General features: G+C 37.6%; 1 protein-coding gene across 1 annotated transcript in view; it reads left to right on the forward strand.

The window, feature by feature from the left end:
* The window catches only part of LRP1B (LDL receptor related protein 1B), an 875,307-nt gene that overhangs the window by 694,732 nt on the left and 159,082 nt on the right, over positions 1-21,493 (forward strand). Inside the window, exons 59-61 of the mRNA XM_030580310.1 lie at positions 11,614-11,802; positions 12,734-12,882; positions 20,422-20,515. Coding sequence (XP_030436170.1) covers positions 11,614-11,802; positions 12,734-12,882; positions 20,422-20,515 — 432 coding nt within the window. The remainder of the gene's footprint in view (positions 1-11,613; positions 11,803-12,733; positions 12,883-20,421; positions 20,516-21,493) is intronic.

Here is a 21,493-nt window from a genome sequence, read left to right on the forward strand (position 1 = left end):
ATGTGGGGCCTGATCTGATAGGAATAATCTGAGCATGCGTACTGGATTGGGCCCCTCACGCGAGTTCATACAGAACAGGCAAAGGAGAAACAACTTCCCTCATAACAGTACTCACTTGGGATGTGGGACACCTCCAATTTAAGTCCCTCCTATACATGAGGGGAGTAGAGATTTGATCAGTGCCAAAGGCCTATCATTAATTTATTATTTTTTAGTGCAAGGTTTGGATGATGTGTGTTAAATAATGCCAGAGGAGAGACCACATATTTAATAAAGAGAAAGAAAAGAAATACTGAATAACCCATTTACTCAATAAGGCAGGTTCCTATGGAAAAAGTAGAAAGAAAGAAATGTAGATCTGGAAATTACTTCAGGATGTCGTCTAGTCCACCCTCCAACTCCCAACACTGAGGTAGGATTAGAGATACCTAGACTACCCCGACAGTTGTTTATCTAATTTGTATTTTAAAACCTCCAAGACGGGGATTCCACAACCTCCCTTGTAGTTAGAAAGGTTTTAGTAATATAGAACCTAAAGACTCTCTCTCTCTCTCTCTCGTCTTTTTCCAGACCCTGTTTGTGTATGCATTGTAATAGATTTATATTATATTAAACAATTATATTACAATAGATTATATATAATATGTAACTATCAACTCTATTGTAATGCATACACAAACAGGGTCTGGATAAAATTATATGTTCTAGCATTTCCTAACTTGTGAGTGCTTGACTTTGAAATATTAATGTTATTTTAGCATAGTTTCTCTAATTTTATATATACTCACTCTCACATTTTCCATGCAGTTAAAACTAATTGAAATCTGCTGCATAGACTCTTTTTTAAAGTTTTGTAGTAATTATACTAAATTGTTATTGGGTATCATATCTGTTATGATCAGAGTCCTAGGTTAATACTTTAGGTGACTCTTAATGGGGCTATTGTGGCTTCAGAATACTCAAGCAACAATTGCTCCTCCTCCCAAGCTAATTTGCACGCTACAATCTTATCACTTTAATTGAGTTACTGTCAAGACTATATAAATGTGTCAAGTGTTCAAATTGGTACATTAGATGACCAACAGCAGTCACTCTTAAAAGTGACATAGCTGTATGCTAACTAATTAAGGGACAGATTCACCATTATGCTCCAATTGGTTTCGCTGATTCAGGCTACTTTGTTCTTCACTGGCACAGTACTTGAATATGGCCTTAAAAATTACTTTAAAAATGGTATGAACTATCTTCAGTCCATTAAAGAATCTCAGATTAGCATTCTTTTGTACCTTTTCATGCATAATTTTTTTTAATAATTCTAAAGCAAAAAAAGAAATTCCCATACAAAACCTGTTTAAGCTATAGTTAAGGTTGAAAGTAGGTAACATAAGTGTAAACATCCTATGATAACCATACCTTTAGGAATAAGTCATTAAATGTTTGTGGTCCTAGATTTTCTTTTAAATAATTTTTAAAGACAGATTCATTTTTCACCTTCTCTTATGGCGTCGCTCTAGGTTAGTTTAGCTACTTTAGGTACCATAACTGCATTTCTATACCTGAACATGTTTAGAGGGTTGTTGTTTTTGTTAATCTAATTTTATCTTTGAATTTCTTGATTTATAGTGCTTGTTTGGGGAAGAAATGACAATTTTTTTCTATTTTTTTAAATGTTTACATTACTGAGCTGTAATCTCAATCTTAATCTCATTTTAACAAAGTGTTTTGTCTGGGAATATATTTTACTGGGTAATTCAAATCTCAATTACCAAATGGGAGTGTGTGTGTTTTATAGGTATTAAAATTTTTAAATAGAAACATTTTAATTGCAACCCTTTTCAAGTTTCAAGTTACATTCCAAAATGCTAATTTCAGTCTTCAATATTAGTTAACACATACATACACATAGTTATTTACAAATCAAGGTTTCAGTTACTGGGGTTAAATAATTTGTTATGCTCATTAAGAAGAATTTTTTTTTATTTTTAAGATAAGATTTTAAATTTAGTTTAAGCAATATAGATTAATTTATAAAAAATTTATCACTGAAAGTCTCTAGCTTTACAAAATCAATAATAAAAAGTTCTACAACAATCTTATAAATAAAATTTAGTTGGACTACATAATACGTTTTTTTTTCTTTTTATTATTACAATCTAGCCTTTCCCCAGTATATTTTACAGCTGTACACTTGGTTCATAAACATAAGTGAATGAAAATATCTATAAAAACAATTTACATTTAGTTACTTTAAATGAAATTATATATGATAAGATTGAGGTTTGAAATTAGCATTTTGGAAGATGAATCATCAAAAGAGTCTGTTATTGAATGTCTCTTGTAGTACAAGAATTGTAGAGAAAGTCAGTGTTAGAGTTACAGAAAGGAATGCACCATATAACAAACTGAATTCTCAAACTTTCTGTTATCAGTTTAAACTTGCTTTATGTAATAAAACCATAAATTTCGCATTAACCTTATACACCAAAATACTGCTGTTTAGCAGAAACTACTCTCAAGCCATTGGTGAACATATTATTGATTTAAAATTCTGCTAATTCTTTTAGCAGCCATTTTTCAATACTTAAATTCTAAAGAGTAATTAATTAGGACCAGACTTTATCTGTCTCTCTATTTCATCTGCAGCTTAGAGGTGTCTAGTACCAGCTCATTGTATAGGACCAATGTATATGGGAAAGGAGGCTGCATCTCATAAGAGATATAATTAAAAAAAAGCACTACATGTATACAGTGGGTACTCTTGGTCCCTGGATTAGTCAGCACCATGTTGCCACTTACGCTGGGCTATACTTTACTGACACAACCTAAATCTTAATAGCTACCCAAGAGGCACATATTTTACAGTATCAGCTGTCACTAGCACTGCTGTAGTGAAGGGATTTTCACATTTCCCACTATGTGGAATTATGCCTCAGCCTTTAGAACAGAAATAGGTGGAACTTTTATACAAGATCATGCCTAAGCATGTGTTTTGTTTTATTTTAAACAATTCTGTTTAAATTCCAGATATTTAATGTTATTAAATTATGTAAAATAAACACCAAAATGTTATATGGTTTCAGATAGCTTTTGCACGTATATAAATCCCAAAATAGCATGCGATGAAAAGTTTGCAAATTTATATTACATAATACTTAGCTAAAGAGTAAATATTGGAAAGATGGGGTTATTAATAGAAAGGAGGTGAGGGGAAACCTACTTCACCTTACCATTTATTTTTCATAATAGTTTTAAGTAGGCATATACACTGCATGTGTGGATTACAATATGTAAATTTAACAGGTAGATAAAAATTGATATACATTTGTGGGTAAAGTTCATCAGGTTCTGTGATCTGTACAGTTCAGAAAAGAATCCAATGCTTTAAATGTGTATTCATATTTTGACCCAACTTCTGAACAAACACAAGAGCCCTCCTGTTCAGGCCTGTGTAATCATTCCTCCTTCTTCAGCATAGATTCATGCAAACCTAATTCCTCTCAGTCTGCCAACTATGGTTTGATCTCTCTTTCTGTTCAGTCATTTAGCCATCCTTTGCTTTCCCTCCTAGTTTGTTCAGCCTTCTTACTGCAAGCTCTACTCTGCCCACAACTTTTTCTTTCTTTCTTTCTTTCTTTCTTTCTTTCTTTCTTTCTTTCTTTCTTTCTTTCTTTCTTTCTTTCAAGTGCCAGTGCACTCATTCCCCTTGCGGCATCTAGCTTTCATTCAGTACTTCCACTTTCTTGTGTAATCTGGTGCACATTGCAGTCCAGAGCATATTTCTTCTCTCACTATCTGAGAATGTATTGTTTAACTATAGTTTCAGGACCCAACAGAGAAGCAGAGATGGTTGTGTAGGTCTGTAAGGAGATAAGGGTGGCCTATAAGAAGAAGGAGAGAATTGCATGGACATAGCTGGCAGAGGGAAAAGCTGGAAGCCACTCAATCAGAGATAGAAGTGGAATTTGTGGTGGGGAATTGGGTCACAAGAATCTGAGTTAGATTCTCTCTGGACTTGTCTACCTTTAGAATTCTATAGCGGCACAGCTGCGTTGCTGTAGTACATTGGTGTAGATGTTACCTACTTTGATGGGAGAGGGTCTCCTGACAGCACAGATAATGCACCTCCCCAAGAGGCAATAGCTAGCTTGATGGAAGAATTTTACCACCAACCTAGCTCTGTCTACACAAAGACCTAGGATGGCTTAACTATGCTGCTCGGGGTGTGGATTTTTCACACCCTGAGTGATGTAGTTAAACCTAATTTTCTAGTGTAGATCAGATCTTAAATACAGCTATAGTCTAAAAAGTGACTAAAATGGTATTGTGGGATTCAGTGTTCATTGCCTCTCAATAACTCCACATCGACTATGTTCACTTTACAAATAAAAAGAACAAAGTTCTGAAAATCAAACTAGGTTCTTTGTCAGTCTGAGTTCACTAATAATAAAGATTCTTCTGATGGAATAGAGATGATAATGCTGTTGGTGGTGCAGGAGCAGTAATGGAATTTAACTCACTATATGAGTTGTGAAAATTGATGTAAAAAGGAGACAAATGACCAAATCGAACTCTGAATCCTCAAAAGGAGCAAATTAGTTGAGTAAGACAGTGAACAGTGTGCACAGTTTAGTAATACATCATCACTTTTCTGACCCTAACCGCCCTTAAGCTAAACCAGTAGTAAACAATTGGGGTCCGTTCATTTGAGAGAAATAGTGTAGTTTGTATGAGTTCATATAGGAATAGAAGGTTATTCATCCCTAAGTAATAGGTTATTTGGAGTATTCAGATGCTAATATTTTAATAACCAAGAAATTAAATGTAGTAAATACAATTGTTATGGAAGAGCAGACCATAACATCTCTGAGAGAGTTGTTGTCTGTCATGTGAATTTGTCTGTGGATTAATTACTGGAGCGGAGATAATAGATTTCTTTTTCTTTTTCTTTTTTTTCTTTTTTGGTTCAGCCACCGAACTGGAAAATCTGAAAAACAGTTTATTGGGTCAACCTGAAATGACTTTTTGTTTTGTTTTTGTTTTGTTTAGTTTTAGGATTTTGTGTACCACTTCTTTGTGTTTTTTAAAATAAATGTCAAAATGAAACATTTAAATTTTTTTGGACTTTTTTCCCACTTTGGCCAAAACTAATTAATGTTTAATTCCTATCCCCGCATTTGCTGGTCTAGATATGATGCATCAAGTTATTTAAATATAGTTTTATATTTAAGGAAGATGTTAGTCTCTTGCTAATGGATGGGTAATTGGGCATCTTTATCAAATGTTTTGAAATAAACGTTAGATAGAAAGAGGAAGCATGTTTCACTGTAGGGGGAAAAAATAAGAAAGAAAAGACTATTTTTGTACCAGTGTATGCAGATAAATCAATAGCTGTCACTGATTGAGGTCTTGGGAAGCTTACAGAATTCTGGAGAGGAAAAAGAAAACAAAAAGGCTACATCAAAAAGACTAGATTTCAGAATTGCATTATGATTCTTTTTCTTCATTTTTGTCATTCACATTCCATGCAAACTGTAGATTTTATAGGCTATTATATGAGAACAGTGCTGATGTTCTGTTGTTTACAACATAATAAAAGTTAATGAAAAGAAGCAAAATACAATTTAGCTACTACAGAAATGTTTCTGAACCAGTAAAATAAATTGAAATTAACTGCCATTTCTGAAATATCTGATAGCTACAACTTCACTCATGCCTTACCTTTGTGTCATTAGAAAAATATTTATATTAAATTGTGCGTTCATATTAGAACAGCTTTTGTTTAGATATATGTCTTTAGATTTACGTAAAAATTATTTATTTTTGTGATAAACAGTTGATACGGTCAGTTGTTAGTTGATTTGATTATATCATTTTCTCTGAAGTCAATAACATAAGAACGGCCATACTGGGTCAGACCAAAGGACCATCTAGCCCAGTATTCTGTCTTTAGACAGTGACCAATGCCAGGTGCCCCAGAGGGAATGAACAGAACAGGTAATCATCAAGACATCCATCCCCTGTCTTCTATTCCCAGCTTCTGGCAAACAGAGGTTAGGGACACTATCCCTGCCCATCCTGACTAATTGCCATTGATGGACCTATCCTTCATGAATTTATCTGGTTATTTTTTAAATCCTGTTATAGTCTAAGCAGCAAAAAAATGTCTATAGCCTTCCAGGCTACACAAATCCAGGAAAAACACAGATCAAGAATCCACGGAAGGGCAATGAATACAATATACTACGAAGGGCATTAAAAGTATATAGTTGCTCTATGATCAAAATTTCCAGAGCACATTAATGGTCCGTAATATTGTCTTCTCTGTTGCTTCAGATCAGTGACACTCAGAACTCAGTGGTTCAAGAGCCCCAAATTAGTGGTCAGCATTACTCAAAAGAGCCACAGTATGGTAAATTCATTGTTTCATTTACTATATTATTGTATATTCATATTTAAATAGTCTGACTGGGAAATATTTAGTTTATATACATATATATTTGGTCAGTCATTTTGTTGTAAGAACATCATATATAACATATATAAATATATTATTATAATTATTCTTACAGCAAAATGACAGTCCAAAGATTATTATTTTATCAACTACAATTGGTTAATAACATAGTAAAGGCATCCTGATTGGTTAATTACTTTAATTGGCTTATAATTAAATCACACAGTGCTTTACTTTCATGTGCTTCAAAGAGCCTCAGGAGACACATTAAAAAGCCACTTGTGGCTTGTGAGCCTCATCCTGCATATCTCTGCTTTTAGATGCTTTGTCATCACTCATGCCTGTATAGCAAATAGAAATTGCACTTTAAATCTGCAAATTCAGCATAGTTGTGGAGTATGATCCCACTGAAAAAACATCCTCCGGTCTTTCTTGTTCTACCCTGGCAAATAGAAGCTTTCTTGATGTCACATTCAAACAATGGATAGTACTATAAAAGCCAGTGGTTGGCATAAAAATAATTGTTTGGCTAAACTCAGGAATGGATCTTATCAATCAGGGAAGAGCCAATCTGCAACACTTAAGGCTGAGAGGTCTTCCTTAGTTCATTCATTGATGTGTTATAAATTGTGGAAAAAAAACTTCTTCATACATTTAGATGACAGTGAGAGTCCCAGGTCATGCATAATGGAGTTCCCAACAGCCAGAGACTTCACTTAAAAATCTGGTTGTCAGGAATGTCTAATCACGTGCACTTGTTGGGAAGAAGAGACTTTCCATCAGGAATTTCAGTTACTCATCGTGAATATCATGCATGAAAGTTTGAAATTAAAACAATATTGCATTTAAGAGACTGCATTTTACATCACAGTCAGTTGAGTGGCGCATCCATTCTAATTTAATGCACTTGAATTTAGTTCTGGAGACTGAAGTTCTCTAGGTATCCATATATCATAGACAGTGTAGGCAGTGGCAATATAAGCTTGCCCACACTTCTAACTTGTAAACAGGATTTTAAAAAGAACTAGATAAATTCATGAAGGATAGGTCCATCAATGGCTATTAGTCAGGATGGGCAGGGATGGTGTCCCTAACCTCTGTTTGCCAGAAGCCCCATGCATAAGTCTGAATGTCCTCTGATTTTTCCAGAAAGAGGGGCACAAATTCAAATTCTTATACAGGAGACAGGTCAGCCCCAGAAAAGTACTGACTCAGTAACACGTTTTCCATTTTAACTAAATTATTGTTACTTTTGCATTTATAAATGAATTCCTTTTTTGTGAAATAAACTTATATTAATGGTAAATCATGCTTTAATAGACGTAAGTGAAATACCCCAAGTTAGAATTCTAATTTATTTCACCTCCTGTAACACAAATACAGTCACTATTTTAGTGCTGCTTTGTTGATGACATAGAGCAGTTAAGCAGGAAAGAATCTCCTTTTCAAAAGATAATTACAGCTTTTTAAAATTGTACCACAACAAATATTGCTAAGGGAAAACAGTAGTGAAAGGCATATCAGATACGATTTCTAAATATTAAAAATGACCCTTAAAGACTTATATGGGATTTTTTAGAAAGACTCCTAATTCCAAACAAAAGCATTCATCAGTTGACTTGACAGTTATGAATAATAGTGTTTTACATGCCATAGATGCCAGAGAAGACACACTAGGTTTAGCATAAAGAATGTTATGAGCAATTGGAAGATATACTGTGATGGGGCAAGGCCAGATGGCTTCAGTAAAGTACTGAGAAACAGGTATGTTAGCCCCAGGCTAAACAAATCCCTAGTATCCTGGTAACCAAATGGCAGTTGCTCCAGGTTAATCAAGGCACCTGGGGCCAATTAAGATCTTTCTAGAAGGCAGTAGAGATAGCTACTTTAATTAGAGCACCTGCAGCCAATCAAGGCAAGCTAATCAGGGCACCTGGGTTTAAAAAGAAGCTCACTCCAGTCAGGCAGGGAGGAGCCAGAGGAGAAGGAGAGTGTGTGAGGAGCTGAGAGCAAGAGGCTGAGAGTGAGAGAGTGTACTGCTGGAGGATTGAGGAGGACAAGCATTATCAGACACCAGGAGGAAGGTCCTGTGGTGAGGATAAAGAAGGTGTTTGGAGGAGGCCATGGGGAAGTAGCCCAGGGAGTTGTAGCTTTCATGCAGCTGGTACAGAAGGCACTATAGACAGCTGTGATCCACAGGGCCCGGGGCTGGAACCTGGAGTAGAGGGCGGGCCCGGGTTCCCCCCAGGCCTCCCAACTCCTGATAAGACACAGGAGGAGCTGACCCAGACTGTGGGTTCCACAAGAGGAGAAGATCACTGAGGTGAACAAATCTGCCAATAAGAGCCGGACCCACTAAGGTAGAGGAGGAACTTTGTCACAATACTTATTCACTGCAGAATGAATGACATAACAATGCTTGTACAAGGCATTGTGGAATTTGATGTTATGTTCAAGAATATATTACATTGTAGTATATAAAGTGAATACCAAATTTTATTATATATGTGGCACAAGGGTTCTGATGAGTTCAGATGAAAATGCCCCATCAGCCAAACCTGCATTTTAACACCAATTCTAAGGGCCATAACATAAATTTTCTGCCTCAAACTCTCAAAAGTTTAAGAAAAACAAATCATACTGTAGGAATGTGTAGATGCTGTGTGTGTGTGTTTTATTTCCATCTGAACCACTGCTAACATGCAAAACAATTTACTGGAGAAGTTCTAGACAATGTTAAAAGCTTTGGAATTGACTTTGAAATGCATAATAAGCACCTGTTAAACTTCAGCCCACACAATGTTTCTATTTTTTTCAAGATTTATTCACCAACTGAATACCTGTAGGTGATAGTTGATGTTATTTTTTTTAAAGTTTTCTTGTAATTGGGCCAACTTGACAACTATACATACCAGGTGCATGCAGTTTCTAAGGGCTTGTCTACATCAGAAAGTTGCAGCGCTGGTGAGGGAGTTACAGGGCTGCAACTTAGGAGGTGTACACATCTGCAGGGCACCACCAGCGCTGCAACTCCCTGTTTGCAGCGCTGGCCATACTCCCGTTTTGTCTCGGGTGTAGAGGATCCAGCGCTGGTGATCCAGCTCTGGTAATCAAGTATAGACACTTACCAGCGCTTTTCTTGACCTCCGTGGAATAAGCAAGTATCCCAGCATACCTGAGGAAGCCTCTGGTAATCAAGCTGGTCTCCTTCCCCAGCTTGCTCTCGCGTTCCCCGAACCCCGAGCAAGCAGGTCTCCTTCCCTGAGGTTTGCTGGGTGGTTCCGGGAACGCGAGAGCAAACCGCGGCGAAGCTGGTCTCCTTCCCCGGTTTGCTCTCTCATTCCCCGAACCCCCGAGCAAGCAGGTCTCCTTCCCTGCGGTTTGCAGGGTGGTTCGGGGAACGCGAGAGCAAACCGCGGCGAAGCTGGTCTCCTTTCCCGGTTTGCTCTCTCGTTCCCCGAACCCCCGAACAAGCAGGTCTCCTTCCCTGCGGTTTGCAGGGGGGTTCGGGGAACGCGAGAGCAAACCGCGGTGAAGCTGGTCTCCTTTCCCGGTTTGCTCTCTCGTTCCCCAAACCCCCGAACAAGCAGGTCTCCTTCCCTGCGGTTGCAGGGGGGTTCGGGGAACGCGAGAGCAAACCGCGGCGAAGCTGGTCTCCTTCCCCGGTTTGCTCTCTCGTTCCCCAAACCCCCCTTGAAGCCGCCCAACAGCGCTGCAGTGTGGCCACATCTAACACCACTTGCAGCGCTGGTTGCTGTAAGTGTGGCCACTCTGCAGCGCTGGCCCTATACAGCTGTACTAATACAGCTGTAACAACCAGCGCTGCAAAATTTTAGATGTAGATATGGCCTAAGAAAAAAAAATCACCTGTCTCCAGATTTTACTGTGCAACAGTGGTTTTAAGTAACTTGAAAATATCCACTTCATATTGCTAATTTACTTTTTGACCATCTAGTTCATAGTTGGATAGTTGGTCAGATTCATGCATTCAGTACTGTCCTTTCAAAAGAACCTCAAGCATAACAAAATCTGTCTGCTATCTCCCTTTCATAATGTTTTATAATTTTTCAAAAAGTTCTTAAATCTCCTGGTATCAATACTAGACTATTTTGTCAAAGCTCAGGATGTTTTGTCATAAGGTTTTTTAAACAGATTGATTTATTTTTTAGCTACAGTAAGTAAACCTATAAGAAAATGCTTATTTACCTGAACATCCTGGGTTTGTTCAATTTTACAAAAGTGAAGGTTAACAACGCTTGTTCAGTGTTTGTTAAGCTCATTCAGAACAATGTGGGCCACATTCTGCTGCTCTTATGAGTGTTCATAGTATGCTACTCCACAAGTGCTTTCAGTGGTTTCAGTGAGAGAACCCATGGAGTAACATCCTACCGAAGTTATACTTAAATCTTATAATGTATAAGAAAAATATATTTCTGCAGTGTAACAGTGGTATCACTGCATAATGTACTTTAATAATTCATTTGCTCTGAATGATGTAAATTTTCCATATGAAAAACTGAGAATCCCTAACCCAGTTAGGATTTCTATTCTGGGAGTTAGAATAGAAATTATTGTGTGTATTCACCTGTGATATGTGTTGTACAGTATTAAAAAGTAAATATATGCAGCAGTAAGCCTTTAACCATTGTTGTATTTCTGTTAGCAGCAAAGCTGCTTTTTAGATTATCTTGAGGGCTGTAATATGTCACCATAATGAAGTGACTACAATAGCTTTTAATGGTTTTGAAATACAGTACATCTAAAGGTGCATCTTGGTTATGGTTTAATACATTGTATTCTCTTAAAAATCAAAATAATGACCTTTAGCTGAGTAAATTAACTTAAATATATGTGCTAACTACTTTATTAAAATTTAACATGTAATTTGTTTAGAATTTGGACGTAGTTATTTGTTAACTGAAATTCGTTCATGTTCTTTGCCGTGGTTAGGCCCACTAAATATATGCAAGCAAAGCTGTTGCACCCAATCCTGCATTATTTTAACTGGTAGTAAAATACCCTGCAGGCTTGACAGATTGTCAAGGCAGTTATTCTCAAGAAGTTTTGTAGTGGTTGTATCTGTCAGCCCACAGAGTATGGAATATTTTAACTGGCAGTCTTCCAAGACTGAACATTAATCTTACCATCTCCTATTACAGTCCCTAATCAAGATATTCCAGGGGTGATTGCACTAACATTGTTTGAAGACTACATCTACTGGACAGATGGGAAAACCAAGTCACTGAGCCGTGCCCACAAAACCTCTGGAGCAGACAGAGTATCACTGATTAACTCATGGCATGCCATAACAGATATCCAAGTGTATCATTCTTATAGACAACCTGATGGTAATTATTCTATCCATGCTTTTCAGACAGCACATCTGCATATTTCACAAGCATCTAATTTCTGAATTCACTGAAGTTTTTATTTATTTATTTATTTATTTATTCATTCCGACTCGGACATTTTTATGCAATGTTTATAAGTATTTGTACAGTGGTTTTGGTAGCTTTCTTAAGTAACTAAGTATCAAGTTGAAATTATTAAAAAACAGGTTATTTATATTGACTAGATCAACTGAATTGTTAAAATATTATGTTACAAAGATGATAAAGTCAGTCCAGCAAAGGAGAAATAAAGTATTAGCAAAGCTTTCAATATTATTATTGCAAAACCAGGAGATTTAATATTTTAAAGTAATACTGGTGTATAACAAGTCCTAGAGATATTTAAACAATAGTTGGGCCATAAAACCTACAGAAGGAGGACAGTATTATAACTCTTTCTGATCTTCTACTGTCCGTATTACAGTTCTAGTTAAATAAAATTTGGCAGCTGGTCTGGATTAGCAAATTAGCAGCGCCATTGTAAAAGATTAGTGCTTTCTCTCTCATTGTTTCAGCATTCAAATCTGCATTTTTATTAGCGAATTAATTTGCCTCATACAAAATGCTTGCGCTCCTTAATAAGACAATTTGCAAGACCGATGGCTAAAAAAGTGAATTTTTGTTTGTTTTTGTTCCCAAGGAATACTTTTTTTATAAACTACGACATTGTAAAAATAATGTAATTTGTATCTAGTGCATTTTACTTCCCCTTTTACCATTAAAGAGATTTAAAGTATGCTGAGGTAACAGGTTTATATTGCTAGAAGCTTCCCTAAAGGGAAAAAAAAAGGTTTCCTTTGTTGGTTTTTTTTTTGTTTTGAGTTTTTCCCCTGCAGATCAGCATGTTGGTTGGTAGGTTTTAATATTTTTTTTTCTTTTTCATTCACAGTGTCTAAACATTTGTGTATGATAAATAATGGTGGCTGCAGTCATTTGTGTCTCTTAGCTCCTGGTAAAACATACACTTGTGCCTGCCCCACTAATTTTTACCTTGCTGCAGATAACAAGACCTGCTTGTCAAACTGCACAGCCAGTCAGGTAAGCTGGTTGCCATTTTACTATATTTTTGCAGCTTTATTTACAACCAAATGTTAAGACCAATGAAAGTGGTGCACACCTGAAAGAGTTCACCAAACCACAGCACAATTTTGAAGTAACATCAGCTATTCCTTGTGGAGATCATTTAGCTTGAGGCATATAAAGAGAAGAATTATTTGGGTTTCAATATAAAATTTGAAAATCATATATCTGAGATGCTGTGAAAATATGTTTGTATATAAAGTCTGGAGCTTGTATGGCTCATTGTTTAACAAGAAGGAGGTAAACTAGCATAATATCATGAGGGCAACATTTCCTAAAAAAATATTTTTGTTTCCTCTGCAAAAGGTGTTGTATAAATTTCTTTTTTTAAAAAAGGCACAGTTAATTCAGTTGCCTTCAGAAGAGTTATTGTGCCAAATTTAAAGACTCAATTCAGCCATTAAAGTGTTAAGCCAGGGGATTTTAATCCTGTTTTAAGTGAAAAATTCAACACAACCTTAATTGTGGAGTCACTAATAATAAGTCTGTAATAATATCTGAGATGACATATGTAGAGATTATATCTATATGATAAATAATGGAACAATATGACAGCATATTTATATCTTGCACTTTTCACCACCTCACCTGCACTACTCTGCAGAGGAACTTCTAACTTTTCAAACCTCTGAGCAGCTTTCAAACAGCTCCCATTTGTTTACATAACAATCTGCAAAAATAAGCATTTCTGAATATTTTCCTATGTGACCCTAAGAGCATCCCAATGCCAGAGGGCAAGCAACTCACTGGCATCAAGTAATGAGTTTAGCTGGCCTGAGCAATTCATTGTACCCCACCTTACTACGGATATAATCTGTATCTAGAAGGAGTTAGGTAATATGTCATTGGAAAACTAATAATTCACTGATCATTAAGAGTCTTGTGTCATGTATGTATGTGATGTGTATTAAGAGTTATGAATATATGTTGCAATTATAACTAAAAAGTATTTAAAACAGACATGTCAGGGGGATTTGGTTAACAGGTCTGTCGTAGACAAAGGAATGTCTTTCCTTCTCTGGCCAGCTCGGTCTTCAGCTAGGGACAATGAAGGTCAATTTACATAGAAAATAAACAAAGCTATCAAGCTAATAAGCAGAGGATGAGACAGCTTAGCATCTACACCCCAGCAGGGAAGAGAAATTTTATCTGAACTATATACAAAGGAAGCCTGAATCTCAAGTAATAAGCAGTTGAAACAGCTGATGGTATACACTATTACTGTATTATAAACCAGTGATTCTCAAACTAGGACTGTAGCTTGTTCAGGAAAAGCCCTTGGCTGGCCGGGCCAGTTTGTTTACCTGCTGCATCCACAGGTTCGGCCCATCGTGGCTCCCACTGGCCGAGGTTCGCCGCTCCAGGCCAATGTGGTGCCTCCTCTCGGGCAAGGAATTATTTAAGCAGATTTTCAGTACTGGAGACTGGCTCAGCAACTGGCAAGTCACCAGCTAAGTGGGTTCCTTACTGAAAACTCATGATCTCAGTGACACCTGCTGCTTATAAAAGCCTTGGTTCTGCTCTTCTGTTGCTCTGATGTCTAAAGAATAAGGATAAGAAATGGAACCAAGCGTAGGTCTCAGTGTCATTGCAGAGGACAAAATAAAACATCGCCATAAGCAGATCAGAGACCTTGGTTGTGTTTTTTTCAACCCAAAGGTACTTCCAATCTTTTCAGTGACAACAATTTGTAAGATCTACCACCCTTTCTTTGGAGATGACACAGTATTCCTCAGTGCAGACACACCTTCACTTTCTGTATGTGCTTCATTCTGTACTAGAGGGATCAAGTTGAGGAGGCCTCTGGGAAATATAACTGCATTTCCTCATTGAATTTCACTTCTCAGGGCTTTTGGGTCAACCTCTCTGCCATGTGAGTGGGCTTGCAGGCCTGGAATAGTTCTCCAGACAAAGGAGTTGTGGTTTCTTAGGGGGTCACATTCACCCTTATGCTGCATTAAGAACTTTGTCTCCAGGGTCTCTCAGGCTTCCTGGATACTTTTACATAGAATCCTTTCATTATCCTCCATCTTTTATGGATAGCATGACCATATCAGCAGGAATGTTTCTCAACTTCTTGGGTGTCAGGAGATCATAAAAGTCCAGCTGAGAAGCCTGTTCCTTTAATTCACTTTCTGTTGCAGAGCCTCTCTCCTCATTCTTCAGTCATGGTGAACACGCTTCCCCACCTATGGAATCTGGAGGCAGTCCAGTGTGGCTGCTCGGGACTCAAGGACTAAGCTCTTCCTTTCAACTAAGGCCACTAGATTTTCTTCCTCCAGCAGTGGAACAAGTTGGCATTTCAATTTATCCAGACAATTTTGTTTTATAACATTATTTTTATTCATTTTTCTGCAGTAGCATCATATAATATTTCTTTCTTGTCTCCTGTCAGTGTAGCGGTTTCAACCACCCAGATCAAACACTGCAGTGCCTCCCTTCCAGGATTCCTCCTTCCCTTCTCAAAAATGGCAGAGTTGTCCCACAAAAATCAGGCCAAATCTAAGTTTTGTTTCATATGTGAAGTAACATGTACGGGCTCTACAGAGAGTGAATTATGTCCTATCAGTTCACAGCCAGCTGACTCTCATGCTGCCAGGGTATGGAGCTCAGAATTGGACCAGCATGCCCAGTTCCCATCTTTAGATACTGGAATGGGTCCTCATCTCTGAGGAAGGAAGACAAGCTGCTACACAGTTCCCCTTTCATACACATTGATTTGAGATTTTTATGATGCTCTTGGGTAAGTCTTGCAAATCCCAGAGACTCTGGGTCCCAAAAAAGCAAGCACCATCTTTTTAAGGCAGCTGTTAGTATGGTTAATGAACAAGTAGGGTGAAAATCAGAGGTTAAATGCCTTCTCTGCCTTCCTCCTTTTGGAGGAGGAGTTTTCTGGAATTTTCTCCTACACAGAAGCTCTCATAGTGCTCTGTATCAAGCTCATGGCCCCTCCCACACCTTCCACATGTCTGGGCATGCAGAGAAGCCTGTCACTGCTGTGAAGCTCTTACTCAGAATGCAAAATAATTGAAATTGTGCCTGTCTGGCTTGCAGCCCAAATATCTCCCTCTACAATGGTATGGTTCTGTGCCATCTGATCATCAACTGTAAACCCTTGCTCTGCCAAGGAAAGCGGCTCAAAATCTGAAAGTAGAAAGGATTTTATCTTTCTTTATCTCTCCCCTGCTCCACAGGCAGGCTTCACATAAAGCAAAAGGAGCACTTCAGGATTTCTGAAACCAGATATGAAACACATGAGGATTCCACTCCCTTTGAAGCTACACCATCATGGGATTACAGAGAGATAAGTGAAAAATCTCTTCCCATGCTCAGAATGATGCCTGAATTATTGAGGAAAGCACAGAGTGGTACTAGGTTGCTCCTGCAGTACGTACATGGGTGCTAACTAGCCCGGGGGACTGGGAAGACAACCTTTCAGGATCCTACAGACGTCTAGCAAGCTGAGATAGTAGAGTTGTCTCAACTCTCACTATCAAAGCCAACATAGCAATGTGTTAGTCATTACCAACACCAAGTGTGTCGAGGAAGGGACTATGACCCTGGAGGGCAAAATCTGAAGCAAAGGCTTACAAGGAAAGCTACATAAACTTTCCTCCAAGTCAACAAAATTATCAACATGACCAAGACAAAATCAGTGTGTGTGTGTATATTTGCTCATAATTCCAATACAAGACACTTTCTTCTGCTCTGTGTCTGCAGTCATATCATGTTGAATGCATCTAAACTTATCTGCTCTGGGAAGCTAAGCAGGGTTGGGATCCCAGTTAGTATATGACTGGAAGACCACCTGGAAATGTTGGATGCCCCTCCACACCCAGAATTTTAAGAAAGTTCTGGTAGTCACAGGACTCGCTCATGTTGCAAGTTAAGCACCTATTCCCATGCACAGACAGCATGCCAATTAGTACCCTGCTCAGAGAAATACATTCATTTATAACTGGGCAGCTACTGAAAAGAATTCAGGCTCACCAGTTGATCAAACATCAATAACTTTATGAACCCAATATAGAGAATGGTTGCTGCCAGAATCAAAACAGACATGGCTCTGGTCATATTTTGCCACTATGGAAAAGATTTGCAAAGATCCAGAACTTCATTGTATCATTCATTTCCTAGCAGTTATCACCTATAGCTAATTATCTCCAATTGCTAGGATTGCTGGTGCCAGACATTGCCTTCATTCCCTGAGTGGGCTTCTCAAAATGCAGTGCAGAAATTCCTTCTAAAGTCATGGAACCATACCCTTGAGGCAATGCAAAATTAGGTGTCATTCCCAGATCATATCCAAATACTCCTTTGTGGACAGCTAAGTACTAGCAAAATGCTGATAGCCAACCCAGAACCAAATCTCAGCAGAAAGTACATAAAACTACAAAGAAGATAATTATGGTGCTCATGGGAAAGTTTCCTCCTACCTCCCATTATAGATTTATTTATGCATGAGGGATGATTGTTTTATCTCCATTCCAAATTCAGGGATGTACCAGAGGTCAAAACTTCTAAACAGCAGTGGAAACAATATACTGGGCCGAGAAGAATATTCTGCCTTTAAAGAGAGTTCACAAAAAAGTACAGAAAAGAGGAAAAGGAAAGTCCTCTCCTGGCCCAGAGGGCACTTTGGACTTGACAGATAACCAAGTGATCCACATTGCACCTGCAGAAAACAACATGGCTCTTGAATCAGGAACTCCTTCATCTTGAACATCTGTGGTTTACAGCACAGGCATTGGAAGAGAAGTGTAATTCAACAGGGATTTTCCATTAGCTTAGGATACATGTTCGTAACCAGACAGAACTCACCCAGGAAGTCTCATTCATTGATTTGGTCAAGTAATGTTTCCAGTGCAAGCAGAAACAGAAATCTTTCTGGGGCAAGGATCTTTCTGGCTCTTGGTACGGTGCCCAGCACAATGGGGCCCTCAATGCCAAATATAATAATCAGAAAGTGATATCAGCTACATTCAAGTTTCTCCAGAATGGCTGATTAGAATCTTACAACTAAGCACCATATAAAGGTAGGTAACAGCCCAAGTGACATAGGTACACTGGATTCTCCATCTGATTATAACTACATGTCAAGATTAATCAGAATAATAGATTAGATAAAACTGTTGCTGAACTTTCTAGTAGCCCTTATTTCAGAAAGACAGATTTTAGAATTAGTTTGTCTATGTGAGAACTAAGCTGTTACTGGTGTGTGAGAGAGAGGTTATTCTCATAGCTCCAGAATTCTTTCTATTCAAGATAAGGTTACTCTTTCCACAAAAGAACAAGATTTTTTTCTCTGGTGTCACCAGCAATCTCTGAACTCTCAGGAAGTGTCATTACCAATAAGTCTATACCACCTATTAGAACTGAAACAGTGAATTGAGCTCAGTGAAAGTATGCTTGGCAGCATTCTCAGCACCTAAGAGAGTCAATCTATCATTTCACACCTAATGATCATAAAGTTTCTAACATGCCTAGTAAGAGTTTTTCCACCTATCAAGAAACTGATTCTTCCTTTGGATCTCGTCCTGATTCTTTCAGTGCTCATTGGCCATCCCTTCAAAATTATGATTATCTATTGCACTTATCTCTGAAAACTTCCAAATTGGTAGTGATAACCTCAGCAAGCAGAGTAGGAGAGATTCAAGCAGTCATGGCTGATCCTGTCTATACAGGTTTTTTCCTGGACAACATATCCTTAAGAGCACACCCAAAGGTCTGAACAAAGGTGGTTAGAAAATTCCATCTGAATCAACACATCAACTCACCTGTATTCTTCCCTAAGCCTCAAGCTTCTATGACAGAGGCAGTTCTTCAAGGACTTTCAACTCTGTTCTAAAGTGGTTGATGGTGATATACCCAAGTGACCTCTTTCTCCAGTGTTTGTGTCCAAGTTAAGGTACAGTGAATTGCAATAGTCCAAGCTAGGAAAATTGCAAGTATAGTTTACAATGGCTGGGTCCTCATATAAGAGGGAACAGGCAAAGCTGTATTGCCAGGCAAAGAGAAAAAGGGCATTTTTTGCTAATAGATGATCTGTGTGTCAAGTATGAGATGTAATGGGATGGGGAGACTTTGAGCCCAAGATTTTTTAATGGTCTAAATGTAATTTTCCCAGGCCACTGATGACCAACAGTTAAAATTGTTTGGTGGTTTAAGTGAAATGAGTGGATAACTCTAGATTTGTGGATTTTATCTTTTATGAGGACATAGCCACTTTCATCTCTATCTTCCACATTTCCCAGTGGAACTATTGCAATTAACTCTACCTGAGCTTGGGCATAAATACTAGATAAAGATTGGAGCTGGTGATATGGCTTGCAGCTGCACACCTTATGATAGAGGCAACACGGGTATACTACATCATCCACTTTAGAATAGAACTTGAAAGCCCTTTTCTACAAGGCCACTTAAGAGTTTGGGACCTGGCTACTTCACAGGACCTACCTTATCTTCAGCGATTCCCAGCTATCTTCCACAATAATAATTCAGCGTTTATACCTCAGTTCTAACTACAGATCACAAAGCATAATTGACAGCAATATCCTGTTTGTGGAAGTCCCTGACAGAAAAACTTAGACTGAGCTCAGATATAATGGTATTCAGATTAAGGTGAAAAACACACCTTTTAAAAAAAAAACTTCCTTAAGAATCAATGCTCTTAAAACAAAACAAACAAACGGAAAACGTATACTCAGTCACATTCCTCTCCCCTGGTGGAATTTACAAAGTAAAACGTGTTCTGTTTCTGGGTTTTTGTACTCCTTACTTTTGTGCAGCACTTAAATAACCAGGGATAAGCACCATATAAAAAAACTAAAATAGATTACCAGTATTCTTAAACTACCCAGACTCTGCCACTTGATGTTATTGGCAAAAATAATTTGTGGTTTCAGCTTAGCTCCTAGAAGCATTCTTCTCTCAGCGACAGTGAAGGAACAGCAGAGCTTCTAATTGAGATTAAGGGCAATATCGGCCTTTTGAAGGAGTTTACTTAACAGAATTTTGCCTTTTGAGGAATCATGAGAATTAGATTGTTGTTCCATTGATTTGGTTCAGTTTACATAAAAGGGATTGTATAAAAACAAAACTGTATATTTGGTTGAATTGTTAAGCAACTTCAACATATCTGCTGTTACTCAGATTCATTCTGAAAGAATGTCGTTAAATATATGCTTCAAGAGACTCAAGAACAGTCCTCTAAGGAATGTAAATTTCTATTTTGAATTAAAATTGAAAGGATCAACTTCTGAGCTATTGTAAAATGGGATAGCTTTACTATCATTGAAGCTACACTGATTAACACCATATGAAGATCTAGGCCAATGCTCCTCAAAAAAGTATCTTGTACAAAATCAACTGTAGATGCACATTAGGGAAACAGGTATAAGTTTTGAGCTATGAGTTTAATTTCTCATAAATTATTTTGTTTGTATGAAAAATATTCATATTTAAAGCTTTGGGGGGGGGCTCCATTTCTTACTGCAGTTCCGTTGCAAAACTGATAAATGTATTCCATTCTGGTGGAAATGTGATACTGTAGACGACTGTGGGGATGGATCGGATGAACCTGAAGAATGTCGTAAGTACATTCTGAATTTAAATCCAACATCTTTTTCCATGATGTTCTTGTATAAGTTACTGTAGTGACAATTGTTCAACCTTTCTCTAAGTGACACTTGCTACAATTCTGAATACATTGCACATAGAGTTTCCTGTTTTTAACAAACAATGCACAAGAATGTTTTGGGATTAGAATTTACAAATCAGGTACAAATGATTCTGTGAGATGCACTATTTCTAACCATCTTACCTAACTTTGGCTTCGTGTGCTGGTAGTGGCGCAGAATCAGGAGATTTCTCCTTGATAGTCTCTCAGGCTGCCTATAGTAGTCTCCGTAATATTCCCCCTGTCAAGTTTTAGATAGTTTAAAGTCAATCATGATGATGTTCTCAGCATCCCAGAGGAAAGCTGTCATGGTTTTGCCATGACAGCGGAATGCAAGTTGTCTTAGGTATTGGAAAGCACTGTTTCTTTGGAATTGGTTTACTTCATTTTAATGCATAGAGGATGATGCTTCCTTTCATCCTCAATCGCTAACCACTTATGAGATTTACTGTATCTCGAAAAATCAAAAGATCATGAGTGCATTGTACCTATGGTTGCCAACTCTCCAGTATTCTCCTGGAGTCTCCGGGAATTAAAGAAAAATGTTTAGTTAAAGATTATGTCAAGTGATGAAACCTGCAGGAATATGTACAACCAAAATTGGCAACCCTGATTGTACCTTCAAATTTGTACTCACAACAAAATTTCACTCCACTGCATTTCTCTTTAATTCTAATTCACAGTCATTTCATTTTAATCTTGTGCACTAAAATTTATAATCCACATCTTAAAGAAATATGCTGAAGGAAAGTAACAATAAGCAATTCTCATATACTTCTAAATCTTTTGTTATGATGCCTTTTTCATTGTCACAAGTTCAATAATAGAAAAATACTTGATCGTTTTACTTTTTATGACAAGTTACTTTACTTCATTTATCTACCTAGAACA

The sequence above is a fragment of the Gopherus evgoodei genome, chromosome 11, assembly GCF_007399415.2.
Source record: "Gopherus evgoodei ecotype Sinaloan lineage chromosome 11, rGopEvg1_v1.p, whole genome shotgun sequence".
NCBI classification, from domain to species: domain Eukaryota; kingdom Metazoa; phylum Chordata; order Testudines; family Testudinidae; genus Gopherus; species Gopherus evgoodei.